The sequence below is a fragment of the Castor canadensis genome, chromosome 9 (assembly GCF_047511655.1).
Source record: "Castor canadensis chromosome 9, mCasCan1.hap1v2, whole genome shotgun sequence".
Taxonomy (NCBI): domain Eukaryota; kingdom Metazoa; phylum Chordata; class Mammalia; order Rodentia; family Castoridae; genus Castor; species Castor canadensis.
Window position 1 is genome coordinate 121,519,219 of NC_133394.1, and position 18,077 is coordinate 121,537,295.

The window sequence follows — 18,077 nt, forward strand, 5'->3', positions numbered from 1 at the left end:
GTAGAAAAAAGTAATGTCTCATGAGGTCTTTTCAAAATTCAAAGAATATCTGGATTTAAAAAGATTCTATGATATTACTCTTCATTTTATTTCAGAGAGCTGAAATGCTCTCTTGTAACACAAGCATGATTTTAGGCTAGAATTTCTAAAAGCACATACATGTTTAGGATAGGCATGGTTATCTGTGGGATACCATAGACAGAGAAGAAGCATGCCCCCTTTTTTTTTTAAGTCAATACAAGCTACTCTAGGATTAAATCCATTTAAGTCAACACTGGATATTTCAATTAAGACCTAGACCGCAGAAAGAACCGCATCTGTGCTTGTATAGAAAAATGGAGAATGTTCTGTTATATGCATGGGAGGAAGCTGTGGCTAAAGCACCTGAATCTGGCCACCAGGTCAGCTGTGACCAGCTCTGCTAGTCACTTACTATCACCAATCCTCAGTTTCTTCTGAAAAATGAGTATATCACCTGTCCTTTAGAATTAAATAGACCAGCAAGTGGCAAAGGAATTTCAATTGTGAAATCCCTATGAATGTCAACTTGTCACATAGCTACTGGCTGCAATATTGTTGATTAGTATCATTGTGGTCATTATTATATAAGAAGGATTAATCAGCTTTTCAAAACAGTACATAAACCTGCAGAGCTAGGGTTCCCTGGGGCTTCGATCGTGGACAGTCTCCAGCTCACATGTAATACGAAGCCACCAGGACTATACACTAATGCCTTTGTCATAATTAAGAGAATTACTCCATTCTTTGTTTTTGAGTCAACATGCTTTAGAAAATAAGGAATTAAATAAATTCAATCCTACTTAAGACCAGAGTCTTAAGGGAATAAGTCTGGATTTTGTTAGCCAGCCATTCTTTCTAAAGACAGCGTTTCCCACTTCAAGGCACTATTTTCTAGTGATGTGTGAAGATAATTATCTAGTGAGATAGTGAGCCATTTAGGAATAGCATGAAAATTAACAAGCCACAACAAAAGAAAAATAAAAAATTATTGCTAGGTAAATTCAGCAGCCCACAAATGACTGACCACAGTGCAGGACTAGGTCAAATTCTAGTCAAGCAGGAAGGAGCTCACACTCTACCTCATTTTAAATAGCCAAGGACCCCAGCAAGAAACATGCCCTCAGGCAATGACGAGTGTCTATTTATTTGTGTTCAGAGTAGGGAGGAGTAATGCAATGGACAAGCAGGAAGTGGGAAATAACCCATGAGAAGTTCACTATAACATAGATTCCAAACTCGCGGGCATGCAGGCCAGCCAGGCCAGCCACTAGCCAGCAGAGCTAACCTGGCGAAGCGCTGTGCTGCGGCCATGACCTTGATTCCAGCTTGCTCCAGCCGTCTGCGCTTTTGGATTTCCATAGCGTCTTTGTCTTCAGACTTGGGAGCTGGTGCCTCCACAGTGCCCCCTGAAGGAGGCTTCTCCTTACTGCTGCTGTGGGGTACTTCTAACCCCACAGCAGGGCTGTCCAGGGGGTCTTCTTCACCAGGAGACCCCACTTCGCTTCCCTCTTCCTCTATCGTTTCAGGATAACTAGTGAGTTGGACAATAGGGTTTACCAAGCTAACAGACTGGCCTGGAGAACAGACTGCATGTCATTCCCAGCCATTCTGATAATACTTTTCACTTAGAAAAAAAAAATCTAAGCATGACCCTGACAATGTGAAGACAATTAAATGAAGTCCTTTGTTCATTAACATGCCTCATACTGTCATCATTCAGAGCTATTCCAAACTTGATATTGCAAGGAAGAAACTTTTTCCATTAAAAAGATAAACTTCATTAGTTTTGATCAATAATTAAAACTCTTAACAAAATGTTTATTCAACAGAAACATTACAGATAGTAGAAAGAAAAGTTTCCTTTACTATAAGATTATTGAATGCAGAGACTCTATCTTATTTATCTTTTGCCCCTAAATCCTAAAAGACAGCATCAACTACAAAGCGAATGCTCAGTAAACACCCGCTGGCCAAATACAGACATAAACATAGACGGTAAGGAAAACGCTGCTTGTCTCTTCACAGAGATCACAAATCCAGTGTCTCTCGCACTTGTTATCATTGTCTCTACATTGAGTATGAGACCTGTTCCATGCGTCATTTACACACTTGATCGTACAACTACATGACTTACACCCAATTTTGAATAGTCTTTTTACAACGAATCCAAGAGGATCAGGAGTCAGGCAGTCAACACACTAGGATGTGAGTGACAGATCTGTTGTCCATGTCCTGCCAATGAACCTGGTCTCAAACATCTGCTTGTTAGACAAGTATTTGTTGGATACCTAGACATGGTTCGAGGAGCCTTCACGAAGCTGATATTTAATGTGACAAGCTCTCTCCAAGGAACTGTCCTGCCACCTCCATTAGTAATCATGCATCTATTACAGAACTGGTTATTTAACCCCATTTGTACCCAGGAGCTTTAGCAGGAAGGGGACAGCTGGCTCAGGCCTTACCTGAAGGGCCTCTCCCCGCCCAGGGGGGAGGTGGCGGTACTCCAGCTCTTCCGGTATTCCTCCCGCTCTGCCTTCTTCTTTCTCAGAGGAGCAGGGACATAGGCTGTCTGGTTGCTTTTGTTCGGAAGGTACTGATTAAAAGGCACTGCTGATTTTGGCTCACCATGGGAAGTCCGCCGTGCAGACATGTCATCCTTCTTCACATCTGGCAGCTTCCGGTGAGGCAAGTCAGATTCAGAGTCGCTTCCTCTCCCTGGGGAAGACAGGATGGGTGCTGGAAAAGTGTGCTGGGTAGCAGGAAAGTAACCCAATGGTAACTCTGCAGTGTTAGGGGTGTGGTTAAATTAGTGGGTTCCAGGGATTCCTTTCTTAAGTTAGTCACTCGACAAATCTAAAGTATCAGTGTAAATGAGTCTACTCTGGGAACAGCTCTTGATTATAATTAGGAAAAGCAAAAAATAAATGCCAAATTAAAAAACAAAACAGAGGTAAGCCTAACTATCTGGAAGTACAATGAGCAACACATTTGCACTAGAACTGATTCGCAACTCTTGAAAGAAAATCTCCTCAATTCTCCAATGAAGGTTTTTACTGAGCTCCTGCTGCATGTCATACACTGGGCTGGACATTCTGACAAGTAAGAACCAGAAAAGATTTTGACTTTGAAGTATCTTTAACCTACCACGAAATACCAAGAGGAATTACCAAGTTATAATCAAGGAGCACAGATGTATAAAAACAATAGGAATTCAGAAAAGTGACCAATTGGATTATACCCAGGGTTTGCCCTCTAATAAGTGGTTCTTCTCCAATTCTCCTAGGGGGGATGAGCTTTTCTTCCTGCAGTCCCCATGGTCCTATGCTCTCTTCTGGAACATTCTGTTTTCTACCCTGTGTTTTTAGAACAAGAGCTGTATAGTCTTCAGCTTTTACCTGATGAATAAGTGGATTGGTTTAGTTTAAAAAGAGTTTTATAAAAAGCAAAGGAATTCCATATTGCCTACATCAGCCTTCTGTTGAGCAATAGCCCAATAACTGTATTATATTCTTGTTACCTGAGTCTCATCTCATTAGATTTCTAAGACCTATTAAAATTAAGCTATCACAAAGACAAACACAATCATATAAGTAACCACCACTTTAATGGTGGTTGAAAACTCAATCAATGAGAGCATTACAAAGTCATTCAACTCTATTGAGAACAAATAGAAAAAGCCCTATATACTTAAGAAAAGGGTCTTCAACTAAAAGCCAAGAGACGTGGCAGCTTGGCAGATAGGGTAGTGTATGGGGTTTAAAGTCAGATCCCTGTCAAATTGAGTTCTGCTACTCATTAATCTTATTAACTATGAGACTTTGCACATGTTACCTCACCACTGTAAGCCTTTGCCTTCCAATCTGTAAAATGAGAATAATAATATCACGGATTCATAGGACTATTGGGAGGATTGGCTCCATGAAGAACCATTAGTCCTGTACCTATTACTGAGGGTTTAATAAATGCTGCCCACTCTTTATGTTATAACAGTTCTGGATCTATTAGAAATGAGCTATGGGCTCCTAGGCTCATCTCTAACGCACTTGACCGTCCTCTTCTGTGAAACAGAAATGATTTGCCATGGAGATTAAATGCTATAATAGCTTTTTAAAAATTGTAAAAGTTAAAGAGCATTGGCTATAAACAATCTGTTCATTGTTGCACATGAAATATTCAGTTTATGAATTATTCATGCCATTTGCCTTCAGTCTCCCTTCTGAAAATTTGACCATTTCGTGACTTGTTAGTATTTGATTCCTTACTCAGCGTCCTTTCCACGGTAAGTCTTACCAAGTATGTCTGTCTCAGTGTCAAAATAAAATGTTTAGAACCCCCTGTGAATTTCTCTACAAACAAACACTAACACCACCTTGCCTTGCCAAGCCCTTTGATTTGTTTTCCCACCTCACATTAGTCACATTTGATACATGTGGAAACAGGCACAGAGAGGACAAAGGAGCCCCTCTGGCTGGTTAGTGACAGGGCTGACAATCTGGGTTCTGTTCTCCAGACTCCCAGTTCTGTCGTCTGTGGCACACTTCTCATGGAAAAATGTCCTCTGCTTAGAGTGTCCTGACTAAGGGAAGTACTGCACTGCATTGAATGAGCAAATGAATGAATGAATGAAAATGACTCTGCCATCAGCTATGGAAGCTTACAATGAATAAGAGTTGTTTCAGATCCCTCAGTTCCAAAATCATATAATATCTAAAATATATAATCATAATATACTGAGTGAAACACTCAAAATTATGTTGTTTAACACATAAGCTCATCATTTCCCCTTCCAGAATTATTCTATAGTAAATGTCTTAAACAGACATTTCAAGAAACATTAACTTGTAAGTGACCCAGGACAGAATGACTCAGTTGAAAGAAGTGTAGCTTTATGGACTTAAAGCACAGGGTCTCATTTTAGCTTCTCTACCTCCTAGCTGTGTGGCCCTGGCAATTCACACTCTTTGTACCTCAGATCCTCATGGACTATACAGAGCTAACTATACTGCTCTCCTGGGGTGTCATAAGGAATAAATGAGATGACAGAAAGCCCTTGGGAAGAGGCTGCCATGATAGGCCTTTGGTAAATGTTAGAGCTGGTCTTATCTAAAGCCAAGACTTCCAAAAGATTTTGGTTTCACTTCATCCTGTGAACACAGAAATTTACTAGGGTGGCTTCTCCATGTATTTTCAACAGAGCACATGATGATGACATTATTTGATCAAAGTCTGACCCTTTCTATGTGGCTAGTTTTCTCTCCCTTCCAATAACTAAGTAGGGCCTGAACTTCCTTCCTTCCTTCCTTCCTTCCTTCCTTCCTTCCTTCCTTCCTTCCTTCCTTCCTTCCTTCCTTCCTTCCTTCCTTTCTTCCTTCCTTCCTTCCTTCCTCCCTTCCTCCCTTCTTTCCTTCTCTTCCCTTCCCCTGTCCTTCCTTTTCCCCTTCCCTTCCCTTCCCTCCCCTTCTTTTTCCCTTCCCTTCCTTTCCCTTTCCTTCCTTCTTTCTTTTCCTATCTTTGCCATGTACTCCCCAGCACTTTGCTTTCTAATCTTCTACTAGTACTTTTTGCTCATATTCCTATTTCTCTTTCTGAATTCATCTTTTATATAAAATATAAGACTGTCCATTTAACACAATAGATCATATTTATGAAATGCATTATTAAGTTTAAAGGCACTTGAGGAAGCTTTTGTATTTTCTCTTCAGTGAAGTTTAGTAAGTGGCCCCAGAGGGGATGCTAGTGAAGGTGAAGGAGGGATTCATTGGGTGCCTAACAAGAAAGATGATTGACTGGGTCACCTGGAGATCTACTACAGGAAGCTCTGTGTCCAACCCACAGCATCCTGGCACTTCTCCTGAGTGTGGCTCTTGACTGTCTTTTTTGAATGGATCAGTGGGTACCAAAAAAACAATAAAATGAAAGTTCTCCATATTGACTCAATATGGAGTTAAGAATTTCACAACCTAATTGGCTGTGAGTCCTAGGATATAAATTTTCAAGATTTAACAAAAAATGCTTTCCAAATTTGGAAGTGTTTGTTAGGACTAGCAATCTTCTTGATTAGTATCATTAAAAAATATACTATAGACTCTTATGAAATCCAACATGTATTTGGCTAAAATTATATGGCATTTTTAAAAAGACAGATTAAAAAAGTGTTGTTTTTCTTTAAAAACCTCATTAGGTCTTGATTAGTTTACAGGAACATAAGCCCTAAGGTATCAGGCTGATTGGTGAAATCTGTGTAAGATGCTTTTTTTCCATAATGATGTTTTGTAAGGCTCAAGTCAAGTTATTATTTAGATGGAGAAACACATTTATAAACAGACACTAGCTTATCAGTCTTAATTGCTGCAAACTAAATTTTGCCTCGGTATATATTAGTATAATATTAGTAATCATCATCTCAAATCCCTTCAAGATGTGGTTCATTATAAATTCTGAACCCCTGGAAACTGGTGACAGAAGAAAGTATCTGTATTACCAGTTACAAAAAACCAGGGTAAAAAAAAATACAATACTTGAAAAAAAAAACAATCAAAACAATATGGGAAAGCTAGTTTGGTTATGTTTTGTAAAAGCAAATCTATGTTTTGGTTATGTTACAGCCTAATTAGACCATAGACTTGGCATTTAAGGGTGGTACTTAAGATGTCAAATAAAATTTTAGAAATGTTTTTAGGCAACTCACAGAGGAATTCTTCAGGAGTCTCATACTATGTGGCCCTAAGGCTAATCTATTGCTAAAAAGAATAAGTTCTAGTTCAGTCATTCCAGAATAAAACATTTCTTAAGCAAAGAGAAAGAAGTATGAGTGAATGAGCTTAAGAGTATATGTTGTGGACTCACACTTGAGGCTGACATTGTTATGCTGTTTTGCCGAAAGTGATTTTTGTCACTTAAAAAAAATCTCCTAATGACCGCTTAACCTCTTAAAGATACATCTGTGAAATAAGGATAAGAAGGAGTGTCTCACAGCTCTGTGGGAGAACAAAGTGAGATGCTAAAAATTTCCAAGATCTGTACTGATAATTAAATGAGATACTCAGTGCTAATTTCGAACATGGGCATGAGAAATACCCAAGTAACTTAGTAACAGAATTTTATAGCTCAAAAGGATCTTTTGGCTACAAAACATAATTTCGATCTCAAAGAGTTGGAGTAAGTGCAGAAATATAACCAATCAACACATGCAAAAATTGAAACAAATACAAAATTCCCCATCAGCCTTGGTGTTCTTCTAGAAGTTTATACATGTAAAACCAAGCCACCTTCCCTTCCTAAAAATACAAAGAGACAAGATAACTAATGCAAACAGCTTCTAAAAAGTAAACACTAAATTTATATCAGGTTACATGACCACACAGTTTTGTAAAGAAAAACCATCATTCCATACAGGTGACATGGAATGCATGGATTTAAATCAAATCCAGCCTCAGGGCAAACAGACAGCCTGGGTTGTGCACTGTGCACCAGTGGCCACCTGCATTGTGCTAGCCAACTGGTCAGGTATTTGAAGCACCAAACTGATTGCCAAAAACGTGTCAATTAAAATTGCACAATCCCAGGCTTCAGAACTCTCACAAACGTGTGCGTGGTACATTTCCAGCTTGCTGGAAGTTGATCCATTTTCATTTATACAGGGTGGTACTCCCTAAACATTTCCTTCCTGGTACCCAGAATATATCAACTCCAGCCCACTTTATGAGCTAACAGTCTGCAAAGTGTCTTAATTCACTGAGACCCAGGGAGGGATGATGTAACACGCTTTCCAATAGAAGATGTGCTCACAGAGACTGTGTTCAAATAAACTTCTGGCAGAGTCAACCAAAATTCTGAGAACCATGAAAAACAACAGTCAAAGACATTTTTTTCTATCAGTTTATAGACTTAGCAGGCTCCAGCTAGGTGGATATGGTGTCTGCCTTCCCAGCACCCAGCTCTCTGCCCACGACCATGCAAGCCCCTGTTAGTAATTAACAACAAAATGTGCAGTTTATGAAGACTCCAACCTACCATCACTGCTCCCCCTGAGAACTACATCTGGCGAAGGTGTCTGCCGGGAGCGGGAGCCAAAGGAGTCCAGGCTGTCGAAGGAGTCATCTCTGCCGTGGCGAGGAGGGGACAAGGAGTCACTGCGCTCGGAATCCCAGCAGTCGATGTAGCCACTGTCTCGGATGCTGCGTTTAGGACTCTCAATGTCATCGGTCTCCTGTCCAGAAGTAAAACAAAAGAATTACAGACTTTACTGCAATACACATATAGCCTATAATATTAGGTCTCAAAAAAATCCTGCATATTGAATCAGTCTGGGAAGGTTGTAGCAACCAGTTACAGGACTGATTGCATCTACAAGTCATCATTCCGTTCCTCAGCCACATTTTCCCAATCAAAAACTCATATACATTGTACATTTAAAAAATTCCCCAAGTAACTAATACTCTATAATGTTAAAAAAAAAAAAGCAACAAAGTAAGAATAAAGGAGCACAAAGTTTGGATTCACAAAAATGCAAGGATTGATGAAAACGGAAACAAAAGCCCAAAACTTAACCTTGACCTGTCTTTCAGAATCCATAATGGCATGTCTGTCCAGGACAGAGTCCCCCATTTGGCCGAGCCACTGCTCCTGGTTATGCTATCTGGCAAATGCAAGCAGCATTTGGTTTTGCAGCCGAATCAGCACTGTAAAATCCTGGAGCAGCAGGATTCCATATCCTGCTACCTTGGAGGGAAATTCCTGCTCTGAAAGGGAGCTGTCTTTCTGAGGCAAAAAGTTGGAGGGGGGGGAAAGCAATGAAAAATATGCAAAACGCTTTTCCTGATGCCTCAGAAGAATCCAGGCATGCTCAAGCTCCCGGCCAGCTCTTGGCGCTGGGGGAGCTGGAGCACTTGTAGCTGACCCACAAGCTCAGAGCAGGGAGAACAATGGCCGTCTTTGACAGCCTGTGATTATAAATTCTTTCCAGCACAAGCGGCACATACTAAAACACTGAAACTCCAGCAGAAGAAAGGTCAGGCAAAGCCATCCTCACCCTCGTGTTATAATAAAAGCCTTGTACCCGCCAATGTCTTAGCATTCATTACAATAGTCTACACTGACGAAAACAAAAATAACTCCAGTCACTCAAAGATAAACCTCAATTTAATATCCCCCAGACTGTCGCTGAAAATCAGGACTGTGGATAACACTGGCAAAGGGACATGTTCTCATCAGCAAAGACTGCAGTGTCACACTGTGGATTTCCCAAGATGCTCACAAAGGTCCCTTCTGCATTCCCAATAGAAATGAAAAATAAATAAATATTCTGCATGTTAGCAGTTTTGGAAACTGGTCTAGACTGTCTGAGATGCCCATGGGAGCCAATGCCTTTGCTGGAAGTGCCTTTGCTGGCTGCTTCTATCAATTATATCAGATTCTCTGACACATTCCCCAGCGGGAGGCATGGGGGTGCGCTGTGGCAGTGGCTGTAATTCACAAGGCACACACACGGGTTTTGCCTGTGTGGACAGGACAAGGGCAGGGCTGAGCGACCTCCGCAGCCTCTACACAGAGGACCTGATTAATGCTCCTGAAGAATAGGTTGTCAAAATGGCCTGGGTGAGTACAGCCCACATGAGCCTCTCCAGGGGAAGGCAGAAATTCCAGTTATGGAAATTAAGGTCATTTACTTGCAGGTCAAAAGTTAACCTTGCAACAAAAGCCAGGCCCCAAGGAGCTGGAAAAGGAAGAACTCATGACTCACTGAAAAATATAGACCTAAATTAGATATGGTTTCAAATGCAATTTCTTTGGAAATGCAAGTCATTATGGAGAATTATTTATCTACTGAGACTAGGCCAAATGGCTAAGTAAGGAAGTTCACTTTTATTGAACACTCACTATATGCCTGGAGCTGTATGTGATGCTCTTTGGACACGATATGATTTACTCCTCACGACCACTCAGTGATGTGGTTAGCATTACTTCTATTTCATAGAAGAGGAAACTCAAAATCAGGGATAAGTAACTAACTAACTAAGGTCATACAGTAAGTGGCAAAGCTGTGATTCCAACACAGGACTCTGTCTCCCAATCCCAATGGTAAAATCGAAACATATTCTATCATCTTTGATGTAGTTACAGCTCTGTTGGGTCTTCTTCTCCACTACTGGCTACTCCACTACGGCCTCCTTACACTGTGGATGAGGCTAACCTGGATTTATGGGCCCTAGTTACATGTTCTTCATGAGAGGTCACTGAACTAGAAACATTACAAAAGAGAGGAAGATGGTTACAAACATTGTCCCAGAAGCCATTCTTACTGGGTTTAAGTTCTGGCTCCATTCTTTGCCAGCTGTGTACCATTAGGCAAGGTGTTTATTTCACCTCCAGGATCTTCATCAGTAAAATGGGGCTAGTACTAACACCTGTTTCACAGGGCTGCTGGGCAAGTTAATACACAGAGAGCATTCAGAAAAAGGCATGATGCAGAGTCAGCATTCTGAAAGTATCAGCTATGGTTATAATTACTATTCTTTATTCACTCAGATATATAAACTTCAAGATAGAAATTATATATTTATTAATTGAGTTAAGGACACAACTTTACACACACACACACACACACACACACACACACACAATATTCTTCTTTGTCCTATGTTTGTGTTCTGTATCAAGATGCCTTGGGCCCAGTTTCCCATTGGGGAGGGCAGACACTCAAGGGAGCAGGGCTGCTGGTCAGATCAGGAAGTGACATGCCTACAAATTATTTGATGCAACATTACAAAACTAGATTTTTGAGAAAGTGATATAAAAAAAGACTTGCTCATGCTATAAACCACAGGAGAAGAGATACAGAAAAGAGATACAGAAAAGGAGAAGAAAAGAAAAGTCAACATGCTTTTTGGAGCATCAGCTGTTTTCTCATAGCGAGTTATGAGAAAGAAAAACAGAAGGGCCACCATGTTCATGACTGTGTAGCAAGCCAAGAACAAAACCTTGGATCAAGTACATGAGCTGGGAACTGAATGACACAGCTAGTTTGAAAAGTGAAAACCAGGCCACTGTGGCTGTCCTTGGCCAAGCTGAAACCCTTGGGTGAAGCAAGAGGCAGGCTCTTCAGCCAGAAATAAATATATGGATATGTGCTAGACATACGATTTTATTGGCTTCCAGTGAGTCACCACACTTTGGTTTTTGGTCACCTCAAGTGAAGCTTGTGGGGGAGTGCAGAAGACAAAATCCGACACAAAGCCTGGCTAAAGTCTAAATTCTCCTTTCATGGGGTTTAATTTCCTTGTCTGTGCCTTTCATCCTGGAGTCCAGTAGCTCTCTGTCTTTAACAGAGAGCACTCTGGGAAGGGAGATAAGACTGAAGTCAGCCTATTGTGCTAGTTGCTATTTGTTCTGGTAAAAGTGGGTTAATGAGAGGGTGAGCACTACTAGCTTCCATGAGATTTTTGGGTATTTTACTTACCTGTTCTCTTCCTAGACCCTTTTGGAGAGATGAGAGCCAGAGGTGACCAGTGGGTAACTTATTGTATCTGAGAAACTCCAGGAGTCTCTGTTATACCACTCAACATTTTCTGCTTCCTTTATGTTATATAAGGTAGCTGAATCATATTTCAGAGTGTCTGGGTTCTGCCTTTCCAACATGATCACCCATTCTCTACCCACCACACACTGGTTGTGGAAGTGATTCACTCTACAATGTTGACTGAGCACATTCTATGTGTAGCACTGTTCTAGCCTTGGAGATACATTACACAAAAATTACCAAACACCCTGTCCATAAGTGCCTCATGTTCTAGTAGAAAAGACAAAAAACAAACAAAAACAAAAATGAATATAAAGTTGATGTAAATATTATTAAAAAATAAGGCAGTTTGAGGGAAGAAAAGTTGATGAAAGTAGCTATTTTGGACAGAGGTTTTGCATTTGTTTACCTGCCATGTCCCCTTCTCTTTCTCTCTTTCTTCTGTTAATACTCTCACCTCCAAAACAGGGGTAGGTAGGGCAATCATGTATGGTACCCTGTCACATGTATGTGACATGTATGTGACCCTGGTCACAGTGCCTGGTGCAGGAATAGGATAGCAATTCTACACCTGAGGCCAGGAGAAGCATCCCCTTTCCTTTCTGGGACAGGAACAAGAAGCAGGTAGTCCTGGAGATGCTGTTAGCCAGATTCCCTAGTAGAGGTTTTTTCTGCCTATGGAAGAGAGATTGAATTCAAGGAGAGATGAGAAAGAGATGAGAAAGATGGAGGAACCTAGACTGCTGACTTTCTAGTTCCAGTCCCTGAGATCTGTCATCAGATCAATCTCAGTATTCCTATAATAGACCCCCTTTGTTTAGTTTAAGCACCCCTCCTTTGGGAGGCCTTCCCTGACATATAGGGGCTCATAGACAGATGTCTGTCACCCTGCCTGCAAAGATTCTTTTTGTACGCAGCAGCAGCAACAATCTGTGAATAACTGCTATGCATGCATAAGATTCTGTGCTAATGGTCTGCGTGCATTAGTTGTATTACAGGTTTTTTAAAGTGGCCCTGTAGCCAATGATGTTATGCACATTTCTCCCACTAAAAACGACTATTAAAAATTCTGCCGAGTCTCCTTTGTTAAAGAAAAAATTTGAATTTCAAATTTATTTCAGCCCGTATATGTGCAGAAGAGATTCCATTTATCCTGCAATATCTGTTGTCTACTTTTCCCAAGTCTTTCTTTGCAGGTGGGTATGAATACGTGCCCAAGTTCAAGTCAGTAAGATATAAGTAGGGGTTTGGTTTTGTCTGTTTTTTGCTGCTGTAACAGAATACCAAAGTGAAGAAGTTTATTCCTCATAGTTCCAGAGGCTGACAAATCCAATATCAGGGGGCTGGCATCTGGGAAGGGCCTTCATAACACGGTGGAGGCAACACGTGGCTGAAAGTTGCGTATGCACAAAAGAGCTCATTTTTATAAAGAAGTCCCTCACAGGGTAGCTAACCCATTCTGGCAGTAACAGCATTAATCCATTCATAAGGAAGGACTCCCCATGACCTAATCACCTCTTAAAAGTCTCATCTCCCAATACCATCACAGTGGCAATTAAATTGCAACTTGAGTTTCAGGGGGGCAGACAAACCATAGCAGGGATGTACTGTGTAACTTCCAAGAAGAGTATTTGAAGGGAGGGTATAGCCACTTCCCCCATTTCTCCTTCCTCCTGACTTAATGGTGGACTGGAAAATGAAAGCCTGAGAAGCTACCTTGGACCAGCAGGAGAGAAGCCATGGGTTGAAGATGGTGGCACAAAAAAGACAGAAAGGTCTGGGCCTTCTGTCATGGAACAGACTGGAATACCCATACCAGCCCTGGACTGCTCACATCCAAATCTTATTTATGTGAGTTAGAAATAAAATTTTATCTGATTCAGTCTGAGGACTATGCATCTTCCAGCTGAACCCAGTGCTAAGCATAAAATGAGATAATATATATCATAGATAAAACTGCTAATTCCAAGTGTTTAGATAGGCCAGTAAAATTCAGGTCATTTATTCTCTATTCTGTGCAGCTGTGATTTGGGAGTACCACAGCTGGCCACATTAATGAAGAGTCATGCTTTGTCTACTGATGCTAACTCCTGCATGGTGCCCTGTGATGTTGCCTACATTTACTCTAAAGAGTGATGGCTGTTAACATCAGGTCACGTCAAGGCAGCTGAAGTAACTGTCTCAGTAGAGAGGAGCACTAGGAGAATCAAAGGATCTAATAGTTGCTGGGAACCAAGTTCTGACAAAATCTAACAGCAGAGATGTGATATCAAGCTTTAAACAAGTTTTACAAAGATAACCCATCGAATAATTCAAGTAGAAATTTAATATACAAACATTTAGACTTTCCAAATCCAGACTGGAACTTATCTTTGTAGTTCTGCTAAGAATTGCTAAATGAAAAATTAAGGACAACTGAGAGATAAGGCTAAGAAACAATGTGTAGTGCTTAATCGTATGGGTGTGCTTATTTGGTATTTAATTTACATTTTTTTGTGACCAAAGCTTTGCCCCCTTCCCCCCCATTTCTTATTTTATTTTATTTTTGATTTTTTCAGTGCTGGGGATCAAACCCAGGGTCTCTTGCATGCTAGGTAAGCGCTCTACCACTGAGCCACGTGTCCAGCTCTGCTTCTTCCACTTAGACACACATAAGCCAGACTGGCTGTGGCTAACTATAGACTCTATTAGCTTTAGTTTAAGGAAAGGAGAATACATTGTTAGAAAGCTGGAAGAAATTCTTGCTTTCAGTATTAAAAGTTGTAAAGCACTGAATGTCTCTCAATGAGGTCTTGTTAGTTGATTTTGTTTGCATGGTAGAGGGTTGAGGAGGAGCAAGTCCTCAATTATTTGAGATCTAATATGGCCTTATCCAAAATATATGGATTCTTATTGCAAATGAGCCTTCTCTGCTCATTAAGACTGCTTGGGAGGGCTTTTCCTGGGTCATACTATAAATTAATTTTTGTATGAGTTAGTTATATTGCTGAGCCTTCCAAAGGAACCATGCAGGTACACACAAAGCCTTCCACTGTCTCATTGATAAATTCCTACCTTTGGTCAGTCTTTCCCACAATCAAATCAAGCTTTTTCATGATATTCAATGAAAATGTTTCATCAAATAAACAAACCAAGCTTTAAAAATGTATTCTGAGTTGCCAGGTCACTCAAGTGCAGCGGCCATCAGATATACATATGAGAAGAAAATGCTTCCAGTAACTCAGAGCCTATTCAGGACAGATGCCAAAGCAAGATCTTGGATGGCATCACCTCACCCACACCAAGGCACTGTCAGGCAGGCGAGATGACCTTTAGGCTAAAAGTGCAGAGCAAGTGTTCATTTCTGTATAATACTGCATTGTTTAATTCAAGCACTACTCCGCCAAGAAAATGGGCCCTGAGCTCCTTGGCATCCAGGGCCAAATACTGACAGACTGAATTTGCACTTTTGGAATTAAAGTTGGATGGAGCTCAGATCTTTCATTCTCCAAGGAGTATAAAATTCAGGTAGGTGTGAAATTCATGAGAACATCATTGATAAGACAAATGGTCATTTCCTTGAGCATGTGACATCTTGGGCCTGAACAGTTCCACCACTGGGAATTGTAATAATCTTAAAAATAAGGAAATGTGTTGCTTTCCCACATTGTCTAAATCCTGTGGAAGAAGAGCTAAGTTACCTTTCGCATCTGAGCCAGCAATCCTTCAAACTCCTTCAGGTTCAGTGTGGTTCCACTATAAGATGTACAGCTGTTTGCAGCTTTCCCCAGCCAGTAAATGGTCACTAATACCTGTAAAACAACACAAGGCACAAGAGCAGGAGAATTTGTCCTCAAAAATGATGTTCAAATTGAGGAATCAATACTGTTCACGAAAGCTGAAAGGAGAGAATGTGCAACACTGATTTGCAAAAATCACTGTGCATGAAGTCTCCATTAAATGCAAAATCATTTTAATAAGAGCCCAATGCTGTCTTGGTCCACACAAACATGATTTGGTATAGTAAGATTCCAGTTTTAGGAACAGTTAGCTTGTGAGAAAGTGATCTCTAGATTGCAAGAAGAAAAAGAAATCTTCCAAAACTCTTTTTCATGACAGGAAGGTTTCACAATTAGACAGCAATGTTTTATTTATTTTTTTTTTCAGAAACTTTTGGACCCAGACAAGCAGTGAAAGAGACTGTCAATTCCTTTTGATAGAGGTACTTTTGAAGGCCCCCAATTTTTACTGGTGGGCACAGAAGTTTTGCAAAGACCAATGGCAAAAATCCCAAAGGAGTGATAAAGGTTAATTAGTGCTTCCCAACATGGGATCAACACAATATATCTAATTAAAATCAGAAGAAAGCAACGCAATGAACAGTACAGTCTTCAGCTACCTCGCCTGGGAGTCTAGTTAGATTCCCATTAATCTGAGACGGGAACTTTTTAGCTTTGACAGGATTGCCACCAATTAAACAACCTTAGATGTTTAAGAATGTCTATGAATATTCAATGGTTTGAAGCTACAGTCCTAAATTAATTTTGTTCTGTCTTTTCAAAGAATTGTCCACAAAAGCAAATGCTCTTTATTTTGACTTTCCAATAAAACCCATCAGGAGTTGGCTAAAGATCACCATCTTAGAACTGAATTATAGGGACCTGAAACCTATGTAAATACTTGGTCTATTATTTTCTTTTTACCTCCTGTCTTTACTGCTTCAACCAGGCTGAGATGTACTTAATGTACATCCTTCCACTTGGTTGGCCAGAAAATGCTTTAGACAACATGAGCAAGGTATGTGGTTCCAGCTGGCCACAGGCCCAAAATATGGTTACGTGAACCCAGGCTAGGACGTGATTCTGTTTTCTACCTCTGTGGGAAATTTTTATATCATGAATCCTTCAAAACTTCCAGAAGGTCTTTTATTAACTGATTGCTTACAAATAAATTCCTAGAGAATCGACAACCCCAAATGTCAGGACATTAACTAGGACCATAAAATAACTAATGTGTGCTGAGTCTGAGGCTGTCTTGAATGGTATATTAAGAGAATGTAGATAGATTGTGCTGTGTTGTGTTTCAGATTTTTGAGGTTTCTCTTTAAAATTAAATGATGAAAAATGGCATACATCCCTAATTATGTAAAGGAAGAAAAAGAGGTAAGTATGAAAATGTCAAAAAAATATAATAGCACAAGGGAAATTAAAAAATAAAGAGTTCACAGTCAGGTTTTCTATTTTACGGAGAAGATAAATTCTTATATTCCTCAATTTAAATTTAAAATAAAGCACTAAAATACTTATCTTTTGAAAATAAGATTTAACTGCAAAAAGATGGTGCATAGAAGAGCTAATAACAAATCAAAAATTAATAGGAAAACAAAATACAGAAACACATGCCCATAGCAGTCAACACTATTCATATTATGCAAATCTTTTCCTAAAACAATTTGCCTAACTGATTAATTTAATAATCCCATCTGCGCCTACAAATGGAAAGAAGCTAATGTTAGTGTTGAGACTGATCACTGTGTGTTTTAAGAAACTGAATTACAAACAGAATACGGCTTTCATTTATTTCTAGACTGTGCACTTAACTAATTAAAGAGAACCCCCTAAATCTACTATCACAGTCATTAATTATTCTATCAGAAATCCACATGCTTTTTTGTAAGGACTCTTTCTAGTCAGACGTATGAGAAACACTGAACTTGGCTATACTTTATCCTTGAGCCATCTAAGTCAGAAGGACACAAGTTTGGAAAGGGAAGTTAAAACACTTACATTTTTCAGCTTCCTGCTGTAATCAAGGCTCCTAGGTCAGAAAAAAATAAAGAAAATTTTATCAGAATAGCAGTTTCTTCACTGTGCTCTCTTTTGAACATTTCTAAGATATACTTGCAGGGAACACACATAACAAAATCAGAAGACTATAGTTAGTTTTTAAAGGCTTACTACTAGTGAATTCAGGCACAGAATAAAATCATTTAGCAAACAAAGTGCTAAATGATTAGAGCTCTGCTGTGGGCCATGAAAAGATAAATACCTTGTAACACCTGGAAAATGGAGAAGTCTATTCAAAGTTGGGACTATTTATATTTGAATCCTCAGAGCTTAGCTGTTGAAGATTCTGCCTTGAATGAAATTTACTGTACTCCTAAAATCTTTCTAAAATCTTCTGAAAGTACTTATGATAAGGTCTGAAACCTGACTTAATTAAATAGACCCAAAAATACATGTACAAGAAGCAAGCCAGGCTATCCAAATATTTGTTCTTTTCTGGTCTGGACACAAATTAGAATTTGGAATTGGCCATAAACAGGAAAACATGCATGTTATGTTCAAATACATGCATGTGTGTTCTTGAATATACATAAATATTTACTCCTAAGCTGTGAACAACAAAAGCTACTTGGTGGTATCTTCTAAACGTTCATACAGTGAAATGTAAAAATTTCTCCAAAATCATTTCAAAGTTTAATAAGCATATCAACAAATAAATACTAAGAAAAAACAAATGCTTTATTTCTTTTCTTTGGGGAAGAATGTAAAAGTCT

At 39.7% G+C, this 18,077-nt stretch overlaps 1 protein-coding gene across 26 annotated transcripts in view; it reads right to left on the minus strand.

Annotated features, from left to right (window-relative positions):
• The window catches only part of Limch1 (LIM and calponin homology domains 1), a 321,805-nt gene that overhangs the window by 74,142 nt on the left and 229,586 nt on the right, over positions 1-18,077 (minus strand). For 11 of the 26 annotated variants that reach the window (XM_074042367.1, XM_074042370.1, XM_074042358.1 and 8 more), the window contains exons 5-8: positions 17,305-17,335; positions 15,220-15,330; positions 8,035-8,230; positions 2,484-2,736 (exon numbers count right to left, since the gene is read on the minus strand). In XM_074042367.1, coding sequence (XP_073898468.1) covers positions 2,484-2,736; positions 8,035-8,230; positions 15,220-15,330; positions 17,305-17,335 — 591 coding nt within the window. Of the gene's footprint in view, positions 1-1,306; positions 1,553-2,483; positions 2,737-8,034; positions 8,231-8,571; positions 8,871-15,219; positions 15,331-17,304; positions 17,336-18,077 lie in introns of those variants that run through there. The other 15 variants (XM_074042353.1, XM_074042351.1, XM_074042364.1 and 12 more) reach the window with 4 other exon arrangements.